This window comes from Sciurus carolinensis, chromosome 10 (assembly GCF_902686445.1).
Source record: "Sciurus carolinensis chromosome 10, mSciCar1.2, whole genome shotgun sequence".
Lineage (NCBI taxonomy): Eukaryota > Metazoa > Chordata > Mammalia > Rodentia > Sciuridae > Sciurus > Sciurus carolinensis.
In genome coordinates, this window is record NC_062222.1 from 81652026 (window position 1) to 81678260 (window position 26235).

General features: G+C 37.3%; 2 protein-coding genes across 5 annotated transcripts in view; one reads left to right on the plus strand and one right to left on the minus strand.

Moving 5' to 3' along the window:
- The window catches only part of Rassf6 (Ras association domain family member 6), a 41192-nt gene extending 36399 nt beyond the window's left edge, over positions 1 to 4793 (plus strand). For 2 of the 3 annotated variants that reach the window (XM_047565704.1, XM_047565705.1), the window contains exons 7-11: positions 173 to 274; positions 593 to 644; positions 1471 to 1589; positions 1693 to 1790; positions 1893 to 3404. In XM_047565704.1, coding sequence (XP_047421660.1) covers positions 173 to 274; positions 593 to 644; positions 1471 to 1589; positions 1693 to 1790; positions 1893 to 1968 — 447 coding nt within the window. In that variant the 3' untranslated portion in view covers positions 1969 to 3404. Of the gene's footprint in view, positions 1 to 172; positions 275 to 592; positions 645 to 1470; positions 1590 to 1692; positions 1791 to 1892; positions 3405 to 4233 lie in introns of those variants that run through there. The other variant, XM_047565706.1, reaches the window with a different exon arrangement.
- A 1746-nt stretch (positions 4794 to 6539) lies between these two features.
- The window catches only part of LOC124994096 (alpha-fetoprotein-like), a 42383-nt gene continuing 22687 nt past the window's right edge, over positions 6540 to 26235 (minus strand). For both annotated transcript variants that reach the window (XM_047565796.1, XM_047565795.1), the window contains exons 13-15: positions 25408 to 25634; positions 15825 to 15957; positions 6540 to 8216 (exon numbers count right to left, since the gene is read on the minus strand). In XM_047565796.1, the coding sequence (XP_047421752.1) occupies positions 8172 to 8216; positions 15825 to 15957; positions 25408 to 25634 (405 nt within the window). In that variant the 3' untranslated portion in view covers positions 6540 to 8171. The remainder of the gene's footprint in view (positions 8217 to 15824; positions 15958 to 25407; positions 25635 to 26235) is intronic.

The window sequence follows — 26235 nt, forward strand, 5'->3', positions numbered from 1 at the left end:
GGAGCTTGATAACATGATTTCAAATTTTTGCCAAGCAAAGTTAATGCTATGATATTCTTGTAAAATGATGTCATCACTTTCAGGAATTATATATTCTGCCCACTTTAGATTTAGGGTATGACTTTTGTTAGTTTTATATAATTTTAAGGACTCATATGATACTTTTTCCTAGACATCAATTTTCACTCCAGCCTTTGGATCAGAAACTAAGGTCAGAACAAACAGTACCATGACAACTGAAGAAGTAATAAAGCAACTTCTCCAAAAATTTAAGGTAATCTTTATACTAAGCATAACTACACACATCTTGAATATAATTTAACTGTGGACAAATAAATGCACTTTTCTAAAAAGACCTGTGAACACGTAAATCTAAATTGGATGTTCAGTTCTGAAGGATTCTTTCCTTTGTTATAGCACCAATTAGTAACGATGCCCTGAGATATCACATTATTTTCAAAGGAGCAGAGTTTTTATATTTTTCCCTTGAAAAAGGGAAGTGAGGATATATATGCATGATTTGGGGCTGACTGACTTAGAAAATATCATGAAAACAAAGAATCACATTTGTTCATTTTTTTTCCATTGACAGATTGAGAATAGTCCTCAGGATTTTGCTCTTTACATTATTTTTTCAACTGGAGGTAAGAAAGCTTGATCATTCTTTGTACCTGACTCCAGTGTGTTATAATTACCTCATTCTGTGGGGAAAAGGGAGCAAAGATAGGAGAAAGGGAAGAGGTTTTTAGAGCATTATTTATGTCCTACAATTTCAGAGAAAGGCAATCTAGGATTGAAGTGTCCTCAAAGAATTTATAATACTTAAGAGTTTTCTTAGTGACCATTCAATTATCTGAATGGAAATCAGAACTCCTGAGGGTACCCTGAAGGTTCTCCAGGGAGTGTTAGGCAATTATACCTTTGTCTACCTCTGCACATCTATCTTTTTCATTTTCCCTTCTTGTTGTATCTCTTAGGGGAGTCAACATTGCCTGCCATTTCTCTCTGACTTTATTGCCTCTTTCTTACTCATTGACTGCTGAGATACCACAGATACCACAGGGCTTGTGTTCAAACAACCCTTATTTTACTTAATAATGACCTCAAAGTAGTGATACAGACAATATTATTAGAATATAGTGTTAAAATTGTTTTACTTTATTATTAGTGTCAATCTCTTATTGTGCCTAATTTATAAATTGAACTTTATCATAGGTATGTGTGTATAAGAAAAAGACATTCATGTGTATAAGATTTGGGACTCTGCAGTTTCAGGCACCCACTAGAGTCTTGGAACAGCTGCTCCAAGGGGGAGGCTACTGTACCGTTTCAAGTGAGAGCTTCCTCTGATATGTTCTCCTTAGGTCCATTTCTTCCAAAATGAGGCAAGGAAATGAATGGGAAAATTATCTTTCTTCTTTTTCTCTAGGATGATCCCTGACTGTGGTTGATTCTTGTTTTTATTTACAGAGCAGAGACGGCTAAAAAAGACAGATATTCCATTACTGCAGAGGCTTCTACAAGGACCTTCCAAAAACAATGCTCGAATTTTTCTCATGGATAAAGATGCAGAAGAAATTAGCAGTGATGTATGAATATGACCACCCTGAATCTGCCTCTGTATCTTCCCTCCTGACTCAGTACCTCTCTCATAAATGATCTGCTTTCTTTTTGTATGTTTTTCTTTCTCAGGTGGCACAATACATTAACTTTCATTTTTCTCTCTTGGAATCCATTCTTCAAAGATTAAATGAAGAAGAGAAAAGAGAGATTCAAAGAACAATAGCAAAGTAAGTCAAGAGCGTGCACCTGGGCACTTAGTCCTTTTTATAGACTGAATGCACAGTTTTGTGTTCAATTTTTAAAACTCTTCTCCTCCTTCTCATTTCCAGATTCCAGACAGAAAAGGCCATTATACTAAAATGTCTTCAAAGTAAACGGAGAGTAAAAACAGAGACAACAGTTTAGTAATACAGGCCTCTATTGCTAAAACATGTCAACAAAATTAGAGAGAGATTACTATTTGACAAATGCATAAAGTCTGCACTAGCATTCAGATCATGACATCTATGACTTTGAACTGGTAGAAAAACCAAATGTTGAAAAAGCTTTTTTTTTTTTGAAGTGATAAGGTTAACTAGGGTTCATGTTTAGACTAAAATGAGCTCAAATCTAGTTTCAGTAACTGAAATAAGCTTGGATACTGTGTATTCCAAATATCTGTTATTTAAAATGTGTAATGAATGTGGCATTTTCATATATTATTCAGCTCAAATTTATTTTAGCTTGAATTCTGAAGAGAACTGAAATATCATCAACTGATACAGAAATGACCAGAAGTCATTTGCAGCCATTTGCAGGAATCTAGTATAATACTGTGTATGATTTGGGCCTGGGCATCTTTGAGGCTGCATGGGACAAATGTCAGAAAAGAAGCACACTAGATCGCTGACTCCTTGGGGCTGTCTCTACAAGCAGACACTGTGCTGAGATGTAATAGCCGCAATTTGAGCCCAGGGAGAGGCCTGTACTGGGCTCCAGGATAGACCACCACTGCCCAAATCAAAAGCTGGAGAAGCAGATGGGGAAACAGATGCTGGAGAAAGCTGCACCCTACTGGCAACTTAGTTTGGGGAAACCACTCTGGGCAGAATTGTGGAGAAGCAAAATCCTATATCCAGGAATCTGGCCTGCCAGCCCCCAGGAATTAGGAAAGCCCCCTTTCTCCTGCAGTGTTTCTGCATCGCCCTCTGCTGGCAAAACACAACATCATGCAAACTGCAAAGGAAACTTTTAAAGGGCTTTTGCCCATTTTCATAACAGCAGGCAGCAAACTGAACTTGGAGCTGAAAGACAATGACATAATAACTCGCATGTCAACAGAACACAAGGTCTATTAGCAAAGATTAAGAAATATTAACTACTTAATAAATCACAATGAGATGGGAACTCCAACAACTGATAGAAATACAAATAGGTGTAATTTTTCTTGAAGACAAGTTAGTAGAAAGTTTATCCTATAATTCGACATGAAGGATCTTATGTAGAAATAGAGATGCAAAGACAGTCTTCAAATATAATTGTTATTTGTTGTGACAGAAAGAAGTGAAAATCTTAGATGTTCAAAAAATAGGAAAAGAGATTAAAGAAGAAAAGACAAACATTTACTCTGAAGATGTTATGTGGTCATTAGGATTTTTTTTCCAAATTTTAATTATAGAGCTAAATTCTCTTTATGTATCCAAATGAGATATACATACTACAAAATATTTATTATCAATAAGATGCATATGTGTTTGTATCTGTACATGCACACACTAATATTTGTATGTGTATACACAAACCAAAATTAGAATGTTAAATGTAGTTTTGTCTATATTGTAGCATTATGGGTGTTTCATGTCTTTCTAGTTTTTCTATACTTATTAAACATTCTATAATGAATGTGTTAAATATTTTTCTTTTTCTTTCCTTTTTTTTTTTTTTTTTTTGTGTGCGTGTGTGTGGTACTAGGGATTGAACCCATGGGCACTCTACCACTGAGTTACATCCAGTCCTCTTTTTTAGTTATTAAAATTTATTTTGTTTTATTTTCATTTTTGAGGAAGGTTCTCACTAAATTGTTCAGGCTGGTGTTGAACTTGTGATCCTCCTGCCTCAGCCTCTGAGTAGCTGGAATTACAGATGTGCACCACTATACCCCACTGACAGTGTTACTTTATAAATAAGGAAATTGAAAAGTTGTGATTTAAAATATGCCAACAAAAAGTAGTAAGTGTACTCAAGCACAGAAATTTAGATACAAAAGAAGTTCAAATTAATTATTCAAATGAGACATTAGCATCTCTTCTGTGGTAGTTTAAAAATATATCCATAAAGTCTTTGGTACTTTTCCTCTCAAAAGATGAAGCCTACTCCTCACCTGTAAGTGAGCTGGACTTAATGATTTCTTTTTACTTTTAATTGAAAAATAGTTATTCTATATTTATGGGGTTCAATGTGATGTCATATGTATATGTTACAGAATGATTAAATCAAGCTAATTAATATGTCAGTCACCTCACACACTTATCATTTCTTTATAGAATATTTAAAATCTATTCTTTTAAAATAATTAGTGACTTGCTTCTACCAAAGGAAAGCAAAAAGGAACATGTGTGACTTTGAAGATTAGATTATGAAAATCACTGTGTCTTCTTCCTTGCTCTCTTTCTCTTGCTTCTCTTACTGTAGAGGAAGCCAACTCTCATGGCCTGAGTAGTCCTAGGGAAAGGCCTACCTGATGAGACCTTACACTGAGACCCTCCCCCAAAAGCCAGCAAGGAATCCAGGCCTCCCACTGATAGCTACATTAATGGGCCATCGTGGAAGTGGATCTTCTATGCTCTGTCAAGTCTTGAGATGACTTTACCCTATCTAATAGCTTGACTACAACTCATGAGAGACCCAGAGCCAGAAAACTCAATGCAACCACTGCTGGATTTCTGATCCTTGGATACTGAGAGAATAAAGGCTTGCTGTGATATGCTGCTAAATTTTAAGATAACTCATTATATGGCAGTAGACAACTAACACAATTTCTGAGGTAAAAATCTGTCTAAGAGTTATCTTTGTGTAAGCTTTTGTCACAATTTGTCCTTGTTTTAGATGGTCCAAATATTTCATTACCATTTATATATTTAGCAAATTAAACTCTAGATAATATATTATTCTAACAGTAGAGAACCTGTCACATTCATCTTTGTATACTTTGTTGTACTTCATATTGTGCCTTGTATATAGAATGTGCTCAAAAAAATAAGTGAATAAAGTAATTAATGAATTAGTGAATGCATGAATGAGTAAATTATTGAATATTTATTATTAAATATTTTTATTAAATGTTCTTTATATGTATGCCTCCTTTTTCACAGTCTAATCCAGTAGTTAAAGAAATATAGAAACTCTGCTAACTGATTTTCCCTAACATGGGAGTATATTTTATTATCTCATGGCTCTATGAAAGATAGGCAATGTTCTTATGGAATCTGATTTGGGGCTGTTCAGATTGGTTTCAGAAACTGAAGGGGAAAGAACTCCATTTGCAAGGCAGTTGGTGAAGTGGAAAAGGTAGCAGTTGTAACTCTTAAGTTGAAGTAAGTACATGGGAAAGGAAAGGGGAATAGGAAGCAACCATGGAGGGCAGAACCCTTCGATGACATCTGTTTGTCTTCTTAATAATATGTTAACATCTATTGAATTGAACCACCTGAAATTGTCAATATTTGACCTATAAAAGCAGCAATTTCATATAATTCTATCTAATACATTTACCACTCACTAGGCACTATTTTAAGTGCTTTATATATATTGACTCATTTAATGAAAATGAAGACATTTAATCCCTTGAAGACATTATTCTTTCAAGTCCATTTATAGATGATAAAATCAGCTGTGAAGAGGTGAGGAGATTGCTAAGATCTTTAGTAGAAGAAATAAGTATTAGAATTTGCATCTCTGACTCTAGAACCCATACTCTTAGCATTCCTAAGTTAGGTCCTTGCTCTCAATTATGCTCTTTCAATCTGGAGTTCTTTTATGCATCCTCACTCAAAAAATGGGAATAATAGCACAGTCATCACTCAGTATCTGTGGGGGATTGGTTCCAAGACTCTCCTCAGATTGCAAACTCTGAGGATGTTCAAGTCCCTTATATAAAATGGCATAGTGTTTGCACATAACCTAACCACATTCTTTCATATCCTACCCACATTCTTTCATATCCTGCAAATCATCTATTGATTACTTATACTACCTAAGAGAATGTAAATATTTTGTAAATAGTAGTTATATTGTTTAGGGAATAATGACAAGGAAAAAGTCCCGGGGTCCAACCCTAGCAGGGGTTGTAGTGGTCACAGGTGATGGAGTAGGTGTCGGTGAGGTGGAGAACAAAGCAACACAAACTCAAGGAATGGATGCTATGTTCTAAATTTTATTTTTCCCAACCAGCTTTTTATACATTAAAAGGTAGGCAGTTACACACGTTTTTTCAGAACAGGAAAAAGTCACAAGGAGAAAAACAAAAATATTTTGTATGATCATTACTAGACTAGACAATGAAGTATTCTAATTATTCTAGTAATTGTTTACTTGTGATAACCTGTAACTAAACAATAAGACATTAATATTTAACTGATCATAAAGGTTAAAGCAAGTTCAGTAGGGTTGAATAAATGTCAGTCGTGTGACTACTGCTGTAGTTAATAAATGGTAGACATTTTAAGCTAACAAATATGATATCATCTTATACTGTGAGCACTTAACATTGAGGAACCCTTTATTTCTTCTGTTCCTGTTATTCCTTCCTGATGGGGTTGGAATTATTTGCCTAGTGTTTCAGGTCATCTGAGAGTAGTCAACAGGGGATCGGCAGCTAGAATCTGTTTTTATATTTTCTCACAGCAATCTTGGTTACTCAGAATTTCATAGCAAATGAGTAAATCTGAAATCACTGTTCCATAAGAAGTCTGATTTTTATGTTCTAACCCTGGTTCTGTTAAGACCCTTATTTTCAGGGAAAACACATAAAATATTATTAGTAAACCTACACATATTAAGCAAGCAAGGAAGGAAAGCCCACAACGCAAATTCCCAATGAGATGAGACTTTGCAAACATCTTTTTTACTCAGTGGAATCCTTATCAAGCACTGAAGGAAATTGCAGGTGGCGTAACAAAAAAGCCTGTGCATGTCCAGTACAGACACCATTGATTTTCAAATATTCTCCATCTGCAGTTCATTGAATCCATAGGTGCAGAATCCAGAGATAAGGAGGATCTACTGTACTTCCTCCCTTAGACAGTTGTGGGAATCATGCGACTAATACACATAAAGGCTGACACCTTGCACATAAGAAGTATGTGATAAATAGTATGTATAGTTAAATTAGCGGATATCCCCACCCACCCTTGTAGCTTTATGTTCCACTAAATTTTATTGTCCACAATTACTTCATCCCTGTCTTAAAAATAGCCAGATGGATAACTCATATTCCCTGAAGACCTTCCCCACATCTCTGTTGAATCCAACTGTTTCAACTTTCTAAAGCTGGGCTAAGGGTACTTCTTCCAATAGAATTTCCTGTGACAGTATGTGATCTCAAATTCCTATGCACCACAATGACAGTTTATACTGTTCTTGTAACAACAGAAATGTGAAATTTGCCTTTTATTATAATTCCTTTATGTGCTTCTATCTTGTATAAATTCATTAACACTTTGTTCTTACAATATTCATTTTTGTATTATTCCCTTCAGTATCTAGCACAGTGCACTGAACACATCATGAAGTTCATGATTGATTATTGGATTTAGTTCTCTAACATGTATTACCATATTGAAATCACTGTGGAGAAGAAAAGCAATATTTAAAATCAAATAAAGAGCATCATAACCACAAAGTTTTCCTCTGTATTTCTCCAATCAAAATAATTCATCTATTTAGAAAGTAAATAGTACTAATTATTTTATTATACAAAAACTCTGGTAAAATTAAAAATCAGTTCAAGTTATAAATTCTTTAGGTCAGTTACAGGAGGATTTCCAGGGGAAAGACTAATCATAACCTAAAGCTCAAATTAATATAAATATATTAGGAGCCCATGCTACCAATGTCAGTAAAATTTGAGGTAAAAGAGTACAGGTCAGTTGTGAAGGTAACTTTATGATAAAGCATGTTTGCTGATTTTCTTTTTCAGTAGTGGTATAGACAGAACTCCAAGTTGCCCTTGGGATCTTTTTCCTGGTGGAAGCCCAGTAGCCTATTCCCAACTAGACATGGCAGCCCTTTACCTCTACCTGAGGTTTCGAAAGCCCTTTTATTTCATGAGTCTGCTGCTGCTCTCAAGAAACAAAAACTTATAGGGAGAAGGGAAATGAGAGTGGATTGTCTGTGGGTTTCTATAAGTAGCTTTCTCTGCTGGGTAGAAAGGAGATATTTAGTGTACACTGGGTCAGTGTTCTTTTTTTTTTTTGGGGGGGTCAGTGTTCTTGAGTAACATTGTAACATTGTGAGCAGCTAAAGATTTACTTGTTAATTGTTATTTTCAATAATCAACATGAGTTTCATTATTCGTGCAAAACAAAATGGTCATCTCGGCAAGGATCTACATTGACATTTTCTGGCATCACTTAGCCTTCCAAGACAGACTGGCACTTTTCAATCAGTTTTGACCCCTAAGGAAAAAAACAAATAAGCACAAATGTAAAGGGGTTGAAGAGAAAAGAAATGAGAACACTAAACAACTATGATCCTCAAATAGAAAAATCTTTGGGACTTACTTGTCATATGCCCCAGATAGGCTCTACTATACCCTTTCCTCAAGGTGTTCGACTTTCCCACAGACCTAGTCCCTTAGCATAAAGATTCAATTCATTTCAAGCCCTGTCCCATTTTTTGATAAAAAAATTGGAATAAATGAAAATTTACTTCCTCCTCACAAACATGTTGGACTCTTGTTGCAGGATAAAAATAGATCATCTGCATTAATTTCTCACTGAATTGTAAAACTAGTCTAGTCTGGTACCCATCACCACTCAGTGAGGTACAGGGACACCAGCATTAGCACTGAATCACACATTTCCACCGCTGCATGTGGACTGGTATAGACCTCTATATTCAGTTCAGCAGTTTCCTCAATTTTTCCCTGTACAGTTTTTATTCAAATAAAAATCATTCGCAGCAACCCAGATAGATAATAGTGAGATCTTTAGCTAAAGTAGGAATGGAGCCCCAGAATGTCACTGGTAAGGTATACACACACTCAGGGCCAGCTGACTAGCAATATTATGAGTCCCTGGGACTCTGTGGGAAATGGAAGACTGTTAATTTAGTCCTTCTTCCTACTCGCAAACAGTATCACACAAAATCATTTACACACTTTAAAATCTACTTAGGCTTATTTTTTAAAATGCCTCTGGAGTTTAAGACATTCTTGCTTCTTTGGTAATCCATGACTTTTTAAATCAATTTTCATGGGAAAGTTCTTTAAAAACATAACCCAAAACCTTCAATATTTAATCTTGTCCATTTTCTCTGAACAATAATTTCCCACATCAGTCTTTGCTGACCTCACTCACCCCGTCATTCCTTGGTAAATTTCTGTTATGATAACGAATGTAAAAAGAAAAGTTTCTGGCTAAGATAGGGTAAAAGGAAGGCCTCCAAGAAAATGTCTTAATAATGAGAATGGCCCTGAATGAAATAAACCCAGTGATGATAACTCCATAGCTAGAGACAAGGCCCATGCAAGATTTTGTTACATAAAACATGGACTATTGTGAGGGAATGTGGTGGGCAGAAAAGGAAGATCTTCCTTACACTGAATTCAAATTTTCCACTGTTTGATTTCATCATGTGTCTGTTGGAGGACTGATAACATGTCACCCACTCTCAGATTTGGGATAAGTATTACCAGTCTATTCTTCCATATCCTCGTGACATGGCTTTCAATCCCTTTTCTATATACTCTGGATTTAACAATTTGCCGTGTCATTTTAAAATGTGTTTCTCATCTCTTCTGCAATCACAATTCAATTACAGTAAAAATATACAAAAAGAGAATAAAACCCTGTCAGCGCTTTAAAAACAATAAAAAGCACTATCAATGTAAGAGATGTTGATGAATTTCTGGAGGAAAAAAAGCAAGCAATTGGGAATAATATTGACCAATATATCAAAGTGGAAAAATAGGATCTCAGAATAGCAACATAAAAATATGTATCAGCAGCAAAAGACCAGCGAGTCATTGATTTCTGCACTGCTTTTTTTCTTGTCTAGTGCCAGGTTTTTTTCAAACTTCCCACAAATCCTTGAAGTGACCATTATGCTTTCAATAAATTCATTTTTACCTAGGTTAGGTTAGCCAGAATTTAATTTACAATTAAAGAACTCCTACTGGCATACCAGCAAAAGCTTAGGTAAATATATGAAAAAAAAATCTTTAAAAATGCAGACCCCAAAAGTTTTTCTCCAAGGTATCCATTCTGAAAAAAATTATGACACGGGCAACTTGAAAATGCAGTCCAACAAAACTTACAAGAATTCAAGAAAGAACACAACATGGGATAATAGACATAGTCCAATTTACCCGGGATTGCACTGAAAAGAAAGCTCATGTGGAGAGCCACTTATTGGATCTACAAGTAATTCAATTCAAACTAAAACTGAAACATAAACCCAAAGGAGTTTTCAAAATATAGCTTTAAAAGATGATAGAATATTCTGTCATAGAAACTATGAAATAACCTGAAATATTTTAGTGGTGTGACAAAAGTAGGGGCTTTGTGTTTTGTCAACATAGAAAGTCAAAGTTCTCAAAAAGGAAAAATAGAAGAGGAAATATTTAGTTTGCATATTTGGAATATATGCAAAACTAAATAAATGTGGCATGATTTTCTGTAGTTGTGAGTAAATTAGAAAAAAAGATAAGGTGACACTTAACCTTGACATCTGTAATGCTCTCTTTTGAGAGTTACAGGTTAAGTTACTAACCTATGTGTCAACCTGTACATGGTACTGTTATAAATAATATTTCAAGTAAACATGCCTTTGAATAGACTGTTTAATAGCTCTCAGTTTATAGCAGCAACCTATTAATAAAGGGCATAAATGTTACAGATACAAAGCAGGATGTATAAATCTAGACAAAGTAGAAGTAATGGAATCATTTTCAAAAGGATAGGAAAGGTTGCACAGAAATTAAAGAAGTTTAGACAAGTTAATTAGTTCTCAGAGGGTCTGTTAGATGCTGAGTAAAGTTGAAGGACCAAGAAATAGAATATAACCAATTAAAACTAACAAAACTTTAAACACACACACACACACACACCGAGTCTGCAGATACAGATAGGATGGTTGAGGTGAGTGTAAGTGCACACACTGTATTTTTAAGTAATGGTAATTTTTTTAGGGGGGTGCCTAGGATTGAACTCAGGGTCACTCAGACACTGAGCCACATCCCCAGTCCTATTTTGTATTTTATTTAGAGACAGGGTCTCACTGAGTAGCAACTTAGTGCCTCACTTTTGCTGAGGCTGGCTTTGAACTTGTGATCCTCTTGTCTCAACCTCTGAGATTGGTACATGCCTGGGATTACAGGCATGTACCACCAAGCCCAGATGAAGTAATGATAACATTTTTAAAACCTGTTAAAAGGATGATAATTATCACAGGTTACTAACACTGAAAACTTAAGATTGGTTGTCTCTTGGAAGTGAGGAATGTACCTTGTTCCTCTGTTGGAACTTTTGCTAATTCATATATTACTTCCATCATTTTCAAAATTATGTAGAGTATCATAAGAGAATGAGTTATAGCAATCCCAAATGACCTGACTGATATAAATTGAGATCATCAGTTTGTGTAATCTGATCATAGTTTTCCTTCAGGAATGCATCCCAATATTGCAATACCTTTGACTGTAGAGCAAACAAACCATGGGTCTCATTGTTACATATAGACTATTAAAGCCAACAGGTCTTTTCACCTGAACTTGTGTTAAGTAAGCCCTATCTAACAGCAAAACTTTACCTTTTCTCATTCATTAAATTTCATGTTATTTTCAAACCATCATTTCAACCTGTCCAAACTTCTACTAATTCTTATTAACTTTGTTATTCTCATAGCAGAATTCTCATAACAGAGTACAGGATCATAAGAGAATATCCTCATATTCTGTTGGTTGGTAGATTAATGTCTCAGGCTGTAATTGTGATTCCTCACAGGAAGGATTTTCTGTGAGTGGACTAGAGAATTTCTGTGAATACAATTTTCTTCTTGAGCCTGCTAATGACTACAATTCACATTATTTCACAAAAAGTATAATGTCTTTTCACTGGTGGATGGGTTGAACAGGTTATATCCATCCTAAACTATTTCACCCTGTAGAAATAAAATAATCTGAGTTTCCTGATGTTTTTTCTTCTTTTACATTTCTTTTTTTACTTTTGCCAGCATTCTAATATTGACTTTGGTTCTCCTTTTTCTCCTTAGAACTCTCCTTTATTGTGGGCTTACTTCTTAAAATATGGCTTCCATCTTGTCTATAAATTGCTTTCCCCTCCCAATAACCATAGCTGGACAGACAGATTTCAGGCCTACCCACTTCTTTCAACAGGCAGAACAGGTTCACATAATTGACTGTTATTATCTCAGAAAAGAAAACAAAGGATGAAAGCACCCAGGAACCACTCCGGACGCGGGAACTCACACAAGAAACTTTATAGCAGACAGAGTGTCTGCTCTCACGGGTGAAAGAGAGAGTGAAAGTGAGAGAGAGAAAAGAGAGCAAATAGTAGGCAAATTACTCTTAAATAGTGAAAGCCCGCGGGCTAATTGGACCAATGACTGACAAGAAAGCTAACAATCTAGATTACAAAATGGTGTGTAGGGAGGGGGCAGAATCAGGGGGAAAACAGCTGCAGCCTTGTTCCTTACAAAGGAAATGCCTTGTAAGTCTCTGGAGCACTTAGTCTTTTACAGCCCTTGGTGCACCTACGGACTGCCAGCTGGCTCCTCACTTCTGGGATCATGGTTCCATGAAGACTCCTGGGAAGTTCCTAGGTACTATTCCTTTTCACTACAGTCAATCCCAGAATCCTTCCACAAACATAGAAGCCAGAGACCAAAATTTTTAACGATAAGATCCCCAAATATTTTCATCATCTATTTCTACCTTTTATACTAAGCATTTCAATATAGTTATTTTAAACATATTCAGTCTTTTTATTCTCATTTTAATATCCCCAAATTCTTTCATTTTCTTTCACAATTATGTTAATTTTGAATTATTTAATTATTTCTGTTACCATCCTTGGTTCCAACTTCTGACCAAGAATTAGTCATAAGAAAATATTGAAGAGGAGGAGGAACAATTTATTAGAAAAAAAGATAAGGTGACACTTAACCTTGACATCTGTAATGCTCTCTTTTGAGAGTTACTTAGGAGCATCTTAGAAAAGTGCTTCCTAAAATATGCTGCCCAAATCAGTAGCAGCATCACTTGTTAGAAATGCAAATGATCAGTCCCCATCCAAGACCTACTGAATCAGAAACTCCAAGTGCAACACATTTATTTCATTTTAACGAGTCTCCCCAGGTGATTCTGATATACACTCAAATTTTGAAAAATGTTACCTTAGAATAATTGCATAAACATAAACTTGACCAAACTTTAGAGGTTGGCATAATTATGTATAAAAAGCATTTCTATCTGAATTTTTAATTTTAGTTAGCTCAGTATACTCTTTCTATAACTTCGATTTTCTCCCTGAATTTTGGGAGAGATCCTAAAGTAATGAAGGAAGAGGAAGGAAATGAACAATATTTGTCCTTTTTAATCATTAAGTTGAAATTTTCTGTTTTGAATAAAAGCATAAGAAAAAGCAAACAGGAATCTTCCTGTAACACTACTAATGAAATAATCGAGCAAGTAGAATTCAACCTCAAAAACAAGGTCACTTCCAAAAACATTCCCTTGGGAATCAGCAGGCACAGTTCATTCAATGGAAGTATTTATCTGAGTGGATAGGAGATTGTTACTCAAGTGGGGACGTGTTTTCTGAATGCTTTACAAAAGTTAAAAATGATTTAAAATAAACAAATAGACTCTAGTATTAGTGATTATATTTATTTTGCACTAGTCCAGGGGTTAGCAAACATTTTCTGTGCAGAGCTATTTAGTAAGTATTTGGGGTTTTGCAGTTCATATATTCTCTGTCCCAACTACTCTATTCTGCCACTGTAGCAAGAAAGCAGTCATAGACATTCTATAAATTAGTGAGTGTATCTGTCTTCATCTGCTTTCTCTTGCTATAACAAAATTCTTGAGGCTGGATAATGTATAAAGAAAAGAGATTTATTTGACTGATAGTTTTGGAGACTGAAAGATCAAGATCATACCAACTGTCTGGTCTCTGGTGAGAATCTCATGGCAGATAACATAATGGTGGGAGTATATAGAAAGAGACCACATGGCAAGACAGGAAGCCAGAAAAGATCAAGGGCCAGGCTTATTCTTCTATGACCACCTTGCTCTTGTAGCAAATAACCATGGTTCCAGGACAACTACATTAATCTCTTCTGAGAGTGGTACCCTCAATGACCAACCCCTAACACTAGGTCCATCACCTCAACATGACCACACTAGGAACAAAGCTTCCAGCACATGAACCTTTAGAGAACACATTCTAACATATCTAAACCACGGCAGTCTATCTACCAACAAAGTCTTACTGAAATATACACGGGAAGTAGGACTGATTTAGCCTGAGGGCTGTAGTTTGCCTGTCCTTGATTAATCTATAATCATGGTCCCTGACTTAGGATATTTTGACTTTATGATGATACAAAAGCCAGACACTAGGGCTGGGGATATAGCTCAGTTGGTAAAGTGCTTGCCTCACAAGCACAAGGCCCTGGGTTCAAATCCCCAGCACCACAAAAAAAAAAAAAAAAAAAAGCCAGACACTTTGAGTAGAAAGTACTTTGAACTTTTAAGCCTGATCTTTGCCCAGGCTGGTGATATGCTATGCTATACTCTAGAGATGCTGGGCAGCATCAGTGAGCCACAGCACCCTATCAGTCACACAATCATGAGGACAAGCAACCAAGCTCTACAGTGTACTGACTTGCTGCAATACGATGTTTGAAGGTTAGTGTATTGAACATATTTTCAACTTGTGACGTTTTCAACTTAGGGTTTATCAGGATGTAGCCCCATTGTAAGCTGTACCTACATGACAGTCAACATAAACACATGTAAAGTTTAGCTGAACAGTAGAAAGAAGCCACTGAAGGTAATTAAGGCAATAATGAAAATTATTACCTTTGAAAGTATTATCCAGGGCTATCGCTAAACTTTTCCCTACTCCTAATCAGCTCCAGCCTGTCTTGCCAAAGCATCAACATACTTTCTCTCTTTTTGTTAACTACACACTCACCTTCCTCTACTCAGATGCCATCACCTAGTGTACCTGAACTTCTGCTTCTGAATGCATGTCCCTGATGGAGCAGTCCAACCCAGGTACTCCTGCATGGATTCCCCTTGGTGAGTTCACATGAATCTGCGGTGACACATCCTACCACGATTTTCTTAGCAATTTAAGTTGCATAATTTACCATCTTGTGAAAAATAATTTACCTGCTAACTATATACAATTAGATTAATTACAGAAAATAGTCTCCTGGTAGTTAGCTTGGTGTGTGTGCATGCATAGGCCTCTTTACCCTCTCAGCACTCTTTCCGGTCTGTTCTTCAACTCTACTCTCATGAACTTCTAACCACTGAGAAAATAAAAGTCCTTTTACTTCATTCCCTAGTTCTGTTTGCAAACATAGTTAGTGACTCTGATTGTAACCCCACATTTCTTAAACAAAACTCTAGATTTCCCAGACAGGTTTTTCATTAATTTTGTTAAAAAAAAAAAAAGAAAAAAAAAAGAAAAATTTCTTCTATATTTTTCAAGGACAACATTTCTCTACAGTTTGACCAATTCATCCTCCTTCTTCCCACTCCCAATATTAAACATCCCCAGCCTGTCTGGTGTCATGACTGCTGTATGCATCTCTATTCATGCCACATTTCTTCAAATACACATAAATATTAAACTATCCTGAGATGAAATGTAATCAATTACTCAAATCCACTTAGACTGATTTTCTCCTAACCCATTCATGATTGCTATAATAGGGAAGGGTTTTTGTCTTGCAGGAACATTCCTGTTTTGTTTTTTCCCTTAATCATACCTAGGAGCACTAAAAGAATAAACAAGGAAACACGATACCTCTTTCTGAAAACACATATCACTTTTCTCTGCATGGCAGCACATCTCCACCAGGTGCATAAAGTCCCCAAGTACTGACTGGAACTGCACCTCTGTTGCAGATGGTTTCTGCTTCACCAGGTTGCTGAGGAGCCTAAATCAGAAAGGAGGAGCAAAAATAGAAGCACTCCCTGAGTTCCACGGGTCAGCTCACAAACCTGTCTTACTTATTCAGAGCTGCACACCACCAGGCCTTTTCCTTGCTCCCACTCTCCAGGCTGAAGACCCCCCAAATGCCCTTCCATCCTCCCTGCATTCACAATGCCCATCTCTATCTTCATGTCCACTGAACATACTGTTTCTACAAGCACACCTCCTCAATACAATCATGATGTTAAATTTAATTCTTTTATGCAATTGTTACTAGGTAAACATCTTTGTTTTCTACTGTTTTTACTGCATATGGATAGTATATAGTAAATTAAAGTTTTTCCTATACTTTTTATGCACTCCAAACAATTAACTTCCAAGAGCTGGGGATGTAGCTACGTAGTAGAACTAGTAAGCGCGAGACCCTGGGCTCAGTCTTCAGTACCAAAAAGATCAATTAATTTATTAATTTACAAACAAACATTATAAATACAATACACATAGAAATTGAGGACATCTTATATGTTATTACAGGTAAGACCAATAAACTAATTTGAAGCTTCAATGATTGATCATCTCAGATTTCCCCCACAAAATGAGTTTCTCCCACAACTATAAACAACAGGGTTTCAAGACCTTGAACATTCAACATTGTAACCTGATTTCTGTTATTTAATAGGTATTCAAATCTTCTGATACTAGTGTTGCTTATGGTTACCGAAACTCTCTCTCTCTCTCTCTCTCTCCTCTCTCTCTCTCTTTTCCTTTCTTTCCCTCTCTCACTGTTTCAGAACAAGAGAACATTAACCACAAGGAAAATGAGGCACAAACAATAGGAAGAATGTACATTAATCAATATTATACAGCTTACCCAACACCATTATTTAGTCTTCATTTTCAAATTCACGTTGACAATTCTAAATGGCTTTATCTGTGCTATAAATTAAAGAAGATATCTAAGTAGCTATTTCTATTTCAGTCTAAATCTAGGATCACCCAATTTTTTCAGATAGTAAATATTTTAGGCTTTGCCCACCAAAAAACAAAATTGAGGCTATTACATAGGTACTGATATTACAACGCAGAAAATTTTGGTTTGCTTGGAATGGAAGATACAGGTGAAAGAGAGTTTGTGACAGCTGTCATTGACTGAAGATGATGGATAATAGTGATCAGCAGCAGGGGAAGGGGTGCATCGGGTCAGTTTCACTCTGCCCTAGGGACACCCGGGTCCCACACACCTTTCTCTTCTCTTGTCTGTCTCCACTTGAACAGCTGGCCCAAGCAAGGCAAGTTGCTGAGGCACTTACTCCAGGACTTAAGATACCACCCACACTTGGCTGACCCAGTGGCCACCAACAACAAAGTGTATGCGGCACAAGAGCAGGTCCTGGGCAGCAGTGAGCATGGTCACCACAGGGAGAGCAGGCACTGGGAGCAAAGTGGAAACAGGTGAAGCCAACCAGCCATCTGCAGTTCCCAGGATTTAGTCTACCAGAGCAGTGCCCACAGGTCCCACAAACACAGCTCGCACACCTCCATGAAAACAATAAAAGCAGGATTCCAGCTTAATGTGGTGGCCCAGGGGCAGGCCTCTTTGACATTCCTATTTCAGCTTCACCCTCTTTCATTACCACCCAGACCTCAGTATAGACAAAGCTAAACAGCAACACAACAGGAAGCACAGCCAGTGCTTCTTCCAGAAGCTTCCCCAAGGTGAGGCTGGTCTGAGAAGCACAGAACTGCTGCACCCTCTGAGCACCAGCAGATAGCACCCAGAGAAGTGAAGCCATTTAACTAAGTACTAGCCATCTGGGGGAAATCGATATGGGAACAGATTTATGCCCCCAGATTTCTACGTAACAATTCATTATAGAAAGTGAAGACAATCTTCATGTCTAAAGATAGGGAATGGTTAAATTCAGATTGTGAAATAATACAGATTTATTAAAATGTTATTTTAAAGAATAGTGACAAAAATGCATCTATTGTAACATTTTGACAAACTGTATTTAAAATAATGGCCACAGCCAACATCTTTTGGTATATTAGTATGTACTGTATTTACTAGGCTTCAGGTAATGTGCTAATCATTTTATATATGTTATTTCACATTGTTTTCTAAAAAAGGACCTACGACATCTCCATTTTGCTTCTGTAACAGTGGTTTCAGACTCCTTGACACACTGGTGGGTGAACCTCACCCAGAAGCCACGAGAGCATTGGGAACAACCCAGGAGAACTCCTCCTGAGATAGGAAGCCAGGCTTAAAGAGTTCCACTCAGAAAGAGCTTTGGCGAGTGAAGACCGAAATGCTGTGGTTCCTCAGCTGGGCCTCCAGACACCCATTTCTAAATCAGATTTCGAAAAAGTACCAAGAAAGCACTTTCATTCAAGTCCTCCAAACCATAACACACAAGCAGCTCTGCCTCTGAAAGCATCCATCCTGGGGGCAGGGAGATTCTTCTTACAACAAAACATAATGCCTCTTTGCTAAGCCAGGGATCCAGTCTGCAGCTGAGCAGGAGACCAGGGTATGACTCTTCCATAAGGTATCCCAGGAATGCCAGGGACAGCTCACCTGGAGAATTCCCGGGGGTGGGAGAGGTGAGCAGAGTTTCATAAACTCCTCCCTGAAGATTCTGGGGATAATTTCTGTGACTGAAATTCAATATAAACAGATAGTAGCAGGAGCCTGCAAACCTGCATTATTAATCATCTGGAATTAAAGATAGATAGGAAGCAACTGTAGGAGTGTGTGCTTGCATACATATATGGCATCATATGTTCCCATGCTAAGCGTGTATTTGTAATGTGTATCTGATTTGCTGGAATTACATTATTGTTTTCTTTTCTCTACTTTTCTGGGTTTTCTAATTTTCTAAATGATTTTATATTACTCTAATGATAAAGCAAATCAGGAATTTTTTAAAGAACTGGGACCATATTTTTCCATCCAACTGTTCTATACTTAGTCAATCTTTATTCTGAAGCCAAACTAAATTTGACCCCTGCTTAAAACAAACAAACAAACAAAAAAAAAACCACTGTGCTTATTTGTGTCTCTGAAATATTCAAGTCTGCATAGTTAGGATATATAGTCAAGTAAGTTATACTATCCATGAATGACAATTACCAAGTTTTAGTCAATTATTCAATATGACGATACAAACTACTTTCCATTGGAATTTGGTGGATTTTGGTAGAATATTATTTCTTAGAGAGACAATATTGCTTGAGGTATTAAAATTCGCTGTCTAAACCATTAAAAAAAATAGTCCAGATTGAGTCCCATGTTACCAAAATTAACCAACCCAGGTACCTAAGATAAAATTATAGACCTTGTTGGCCTACATAATAGGATGGTCCTATTTCTAAACACCTGTTTTGGATTTCTACGGTCTGGCATGGGGATTTAATACTGTAAGGAGCCAAAGTTGATATAAGATGGGGACAGTATTTTCTGTTTGTTCATGTAAAATCTAGATTTCTCTTTTCTTCTAACATCATGAAAGGGCACACCCTCTGGTTTGATTTAGGTCTTCCATTCACAGTTTGGTGAGATGGTGGGTAATACACTTAACTTTTCTGAACCTATTCTATATAAAAAGAAAATCTGAACATGGATACTGCAAGATTTTTGTGAGAACCAAAAATATATTAAAGGTTGGAGCACAGTACCTGACACACTGAAAGTACTCAATAAATAGTGCAAAGAAAACGATAGCAATGAATAAAAATAGCAATAATAATAATAATAGCACAACTTGCATCCATGTTAAATTATCACTTGTTCCAACCATGGTCTCCTCCCTCCTTACCCCCACAATAAGTGGCACATTGTCACAGCCTCTGTCTCATATATTCAGTTATTCTTTCAGCAAATTCTGAATGAACTTCTTCACAATGCCCTCAGGACTTGAGTAGTAGATTCACCAAGAACAGGGCGCCCTGAAAGGGGAGGTTGCAAGTATCTGTCACATAGAGTCCCCTTCTCTTTTCTCACGAGCTGCAATCTCCCAAGTGCCCTCGTGATTTACCCCCACCTGGCCCCCTCTAGTCTTGTCTCTGAAAGCTTCTGGCTCCTCTCACCCTGCCCCATAGTCACACTGACACCCTCTGCTTGCTTTCCCCTGCGGGTCAGCTAGTTTCTGGATGCACTTCCGCAGAGCGGCCAGCAGAGGGAAGACGAGCACAACGGCTGAGTTCCACTTTGGTCGGTCGCCGCTTGAGGTTAGGCAAGAAAAAAGTGGCCTGTTAGTAGAACACCCGTGTCTGGGAACGGGATTCAGGGCAGGGCAACTCTGTGCCTTTCAGAAGCTGGACCCTTACCCCAACAACAACTGTGATCCATGCGCAGTTGTTTTACCTCCCCTGCAACCTCCCCTCTAGTCTATGTAAATTTGTTTCCCCTAATCTTTCCTACACTTTAGTTTTTCGGGGTTTTGTTGTTGTTGTTGTTGTTTTGGAACTGGGGGGTCGAACCCACCAGGGCTTTGTCGAGGCAGACGCTTTGCCACTGAACTACATCCCAGTCCTTGTTTTTTAATTTACTTTTTAAAAAAATCTTGAGTTCTATTCTTGCCCCTAAAACTATCAATTTGTTTTCAGTGCTTCATTTCTGTGGTATTATTCTTTTAATTTTCATTAAATTATCCATCATTTCATTTAAAGTTCATTCTACTATTTAGATACCATCTACAATCAACACTTCAGCTCAATATTTTGATTTGCATTTTGTTATTTTGAATTTCTATTTCCCTTTTGCTCATCTATCTTACTCTTCAAAGCTTTCCCATGACCTCAACTTCTGCTTTCTCTTTATCATTTTGCTGAGTTGTTTCTTTCTCCTCTAGGATTCCCTTCACTCGTTTCACTATTTTGTGGATTTGTGCTGTGATCGTAAGCCAGAGTCACGCAGGCTGAAAACCATGAGAAAGTCCTTGCCCAGGGAAACCTTCGGGATTTTTTCAGCCTGGCATTATGGATCCTCCCAGAAAATTCCATAAACCCCTTCATTAACTGTCTCTATGCTCCTGTTTTCTCCACAAAAAGAACACAGTGCATTTGCTGGAACAGAGTTGCTTCCTAATATTTTGCAGTATTATCTAGCCTTTATGTGAGGAATTTCAGGTTTAAAAATTCTAGAGCTCAGTATTATAACTCCTGGATTTGAGGTACACTAACAGCTTGATGAGGGGAGTGGAGTTAGGCCCAAGTGCTTGGAGCCAGATAGCTTCATTTCCGATCCCAGCTCAGTTACCTTTGGACCTTTTGCATGATGCCATAGCAGGAACTTTTGCCTTTTCAGCCCCAGTTTCTTTATAATTAAAATGAACAATAATATTATCTACCTCATAAATTTATAGTAAGGATTTGATGAGATGACATCATAACATGATGCCTATCTGTGTTCAAGGAACATCCCCAAGAGGAAGCAAACAAAGCCTGCTCCCTGGAAATAAATGGACTTCTTTCTCCTTATGTTCTCACATCAATCCTGGGATAAAGAGTGATTGACTTCATTTCACAAAGGCCTTTGGGTACTTGAAAAGCTTTAAGATTTAGTTTGTGACCAGTTCACCTTGGGAAATGAAAGAACTTGAGGGTCAGCTGCTCCATGAATTGCAAGTACTGTGATAAGTAACAGAAAAAGTAACAACCTGGCACTTGCTGACCATGAGAATGTCTTCATTCCCAAGGTAATGAACACCCGGTCTCACTCAGGAAGGCGACATTTTTGGCCTAATAATATTTAGACTGCTTTGAGAGAATGAGTCTTAAAGTAAATAAATCAGAAATAAGCTGCCACTTTTGTTCATCTTGGGAGAAAAAGAACAATGAGGATGAGAGCCTGCTTTCTCTTCAAGGAAGGCAGAAAGGGTGGGTGGCACTGTAAAGCAACTGTGCCAATTTGGAGCAGTGTGCTTTTGGTGTATCCTACTGGTTCAGGGAAATGAGACCCTTTGGCTTTTCTTCTTATAGTCACTTCTGGTAGATTCCAACAGGGGCCACTAACATGGGCTCCATCACCTATGGAATCATTCCAAGGAGAATATATGGCCCATGGGAATGTCTTGACTCTGAACTCAGAATGAGGTGAGGGGAGAGAAATGCATAACTAAGAAAGAAGCTTCTGTGTTAGCAGCAGCAAAAAAAATCGTCTCTCTCTAAGAGCTGATAATCAGTGTTCCACTCAATACATCTATGTGAGTGGGATAGAATCAGGGGAAGTGCCAGACGACTGCTGGCACCTCTGCTCTCAGTAGCGAGAGTAATGCGCCCTGCCTAAGGTTGTATGAGCTCCAGGGGCGACTGGCAAGGCTACCCCCATCATGGTCTGCCCAAGTTACACTCAGAAATTTCATCTCCCAGATCATTTACCTTTTCACTGATGCTTTCAACATCCCTAATCTGACCCATCTCCTGCCTCTCTGCTCTCCCTAAGTCTTCCTCTGTCTCCTTGGAACTTGGGGCTTTCTCTTAGAAAACTCCCCCATATCTACCTCTTCTCTGAATTTCTTTTTCTTGCTCTATACAGAACATTGGCTCCCTGATGGTAGAGCTTACCCCAAGTTTTCTTAAGAGGAGGTTATTTTTCGGGGTGGAAACTTGCAGACTCCCCAATCATAGACACAACTTTTTCTTTCTCTCCAGTTAGAGACTTTGCCCAATGGTTAGGTAAGCACTTCCTAAATGAAGAAAAGTGGCTGTAGTCAAACCAGCTCTGATTCCCTCATTTGGTGCAAATCAGCATAAGCTCCTTGTATTTTAAATCTCAGGCACCTCTCCCAGATGCTATAGGGGTTCTCTCACTGTTGCCACTGGATGTCAGGCAGATTGTAGGCTCATGTCTTACAGTTTTGTGCAATCATTCTTGTACCATAGTTCTAAGACTCATTATGGTGTATTTTTGATATTTTTGAAATGTGTTAATTTTTAATTCAATAAAATGAGCCAGAGCATGTTGCAGCAAATCTATTATTTGCAAAAATAACAACAGCAATAATAAATAAAATAAAATAAAATGGAAAAAGGAGACTATTTTTGCTTGAGTACCACTGACTTTAGCACCTGGATCCCTTTTACTGCTTCCAACATGTCTCTCCTTTATTCTCCTTTGATAGCCACAGCCCCTTTGAAGTATATATCAGTGAACTTTACTTTCACCCCCTATTTCTTTCACATAGAGAAAACCTGGTCATGCCCCCTCATTTCTGATGACTTGTTTTCCACCATTATCTTGCCGTTTACCATTTTTTTGTAATTTTAGCAACCACATTAATGATCCACATGTGACAGATTGATTGCAAACTGGTACCCAATTGTCTACCTTTCCCTGTGTCCATATCCTTTTTAATGTGACTTTTCAATTCTTCTTATCAAGAAATAAAGTCTATGTCCACACTTCTTTCATCTGGGCTGGCCTTGTGACCTGCCTTCCAGCAGAACCAACATGGTTCAATTCCACCTCATGTGGCTTCCACACTTGCCATTTCTCCCACCTACCATATGAAGAAGAGGAATTAGTCTGCCAGATGATAGGGGACCCCATGCAGCAGAGATAAACTATCCTAGCTGAGGCCAGCCAAAGCCAGCCAGCCCCCAGCTGATTGTGAACACATAAGCAAGCACTGATGAAAATGGTCCAGACTAGCCTAAGTCAGCAGACCCATTCAATCAACCCGCCGACTTGTGAGCAATAATAATTGATGTTTTTTAGCCACTACATTTTTGTGTGATTTGTTATGCAGTAAAAGTAAATGCTACATATATGAGGAGAGGATGGAAGGAGGGCAAACTTGATAATGGATTGCAGTAGTGGAGGGAAAAAAACAGCACAGTGAAATAACTAAATATTTTAATAGATGCTGTAAAAGTGGGAGCAGATAAGATCTTTGGATTGAGTTCTTTTGCTCCAGAAACCTTCTTAAATATGGAGCACACATTGGGAAATCCTGTTCAGATGTAGAGAGAGCACATTCTACTGGCAGCATTTCCAATCAATAGGCTTTAGTATTAGTAACAGCAATAGCATTTTGAAAATCACTTATTCATAAAATTTTCCAGTATGTAAACATGTTCACATGATACATACACCTACACATGCATATGTATTTCTATGGTATATATAAGTTTGGGAAACATTCTATATCATTCCTCTCACCTTCTCCTTGGAAGTCCACCTGAGTATGAAATCCTACCTCATCCCTAGTTAACTGTCAAACAATAAGAATATGTCCTTGCACTACTGCATAGAGGTATAGTTTACACTAGCTACACAGTAATGTAGCTTCTGAGATACAAATTTGGTTGGAAGTGACAAGGAAGCATTTCCATTTTACAATAGCAACAACAAAAAGATGAACTTTCCAATAACATAACATATCTAAAGATAAAATAGGCTGCTTTCCCATCACTGGATATATTTATAGAGGAACTGCACAGTGTTTTTAGAAGGATTTCCTAAACTTGGGGTAGGAAAGATTAATTCATATCTAAAATTCCTCCCGTTGTCACAATGCTTTGATGGATTTTAGATCTTTTTAGGAAATATATTTGGCATTTAAATGTTTATTTCCTGTACTGAGAACTCCTAGTGATATTTTGTATTCTTATGATAAGTCATCACAAAGCCTTATCTGGTGCAAGGGACTGCATTAAAAAAGGAAAAAGAGGGAAATCAAGGATTCAGGGAGTTGGATTCACAGGCATTACATTATCTCCCAGCTGGCAACTTTCATGTATCACCCAAAACCTGTTCTTCAAAACAGATTCAGGCAATCCTAGTAATAACACTGAAAGTGGTAGTAAATAATGATATACTGTTGAAGTAATATCAATCACGCCAATGGAATAGTTCAAACACTTTCCTGTCATACAGGTCCTCAAAATCTTAGGTTCTGTGACCCAAACAAATTTTTTTTTTTTTTTTCAGGAGGTAGTCCAGGAAGTTGAATCCAAGCTCTCACATGTGTTAGGCAGGTACTCTACCACTGAGTCACATTCCCAGCCCAAATGATTCTTAATAAGAACAAGCCAAGTCATTTAGTTTATTACAGGACTTCTCTGACTTCCACTTTAGATAGAAAAGATTACTTTCCAAGAGGAGAAAGGAAATTAATATTTCCAAACTTACCTGATCACAGAACCCTCTTTACATGCAGCACCTTATAAGACAAATATTCCAAAGTTGATATTTTAGGAAAAATATAATAATGTACTTCTCTTGATATTTCTGATAAATTTGCTTCTATCTCATTAACTAATCAAATAAGGGTAACAGCCATGATAGGACTAATTGTAATATTCCTGAATATTCTTAATTCCACCTGACTCCCAATACATTTAGCTGCTCTGTTTATGATGCAATAGTTATATCTGCATCCAGTTAAATTTCTTCGTATCAGCTTTCTTGTTGGTAGTGGAACACAAAGTAAGCAAACATCCTTACTTTTGCTTTTCAATTTGGAGTTCCTTCTTCTGAGCTTTGCACAAGTCCTCTTTAAAGCTGATGACTTGGTCACAAGATAAAGATGGAGAAACATAAGTTTCATAAACTTGCAGCTCATCAAAGCATGGCTTCCGGAAGGCATAAGAGTCATCACAGCAGTGACCCACACCAGTATTGACAGGCTCAACCTCGTGTCTTCTGCACAGAGCTCCAAGAATGAGTTTTGCCTTTTCCAGAAGAGAATTAAAATAAGAGTGATGAGGTTTATGGTTATTACTTTTTTTGCCCATAGAACATAAGATTACATTTATTATGTATTCAGACTGGTACCAGAATCCAAGTCTAAAATGAATATATCAAAGGTCTTGAACTCAAACAATCATAGACACCAACCATGTAATGTAAGAATGTAATGTAAGTCAGCTTTCAGTTGCTTTAACAAAACACCTGACATAAACACTTAGAGAAAGAACTCTCTCCAATCAGAATGGCAATGATCAAGAATACAATCAACAATAAATGTTGGTGAGGTCGTGGGTTAAAAAGTATACTTGTACATTGTTTGTGGGACTGCATACTCATAAACCAGTCTGGAAAGCAATATAGTGATTCTTCAAAAAACTAGGGATGGAACCATCATATAACCCAGCTATCTCACTTCTTAGTATTTTTCTGAAGGATCTAAAATCAGTACACTACAGTGATACAGCCACATCAATGATGATAGCAGCGCAATTCACAATAACTAAATTATGAAATCAACCCATGTGCCTGTCAATAGATGGATGGATTAAGAAATTATGGTATATATGTACAATGGAGTTCTAC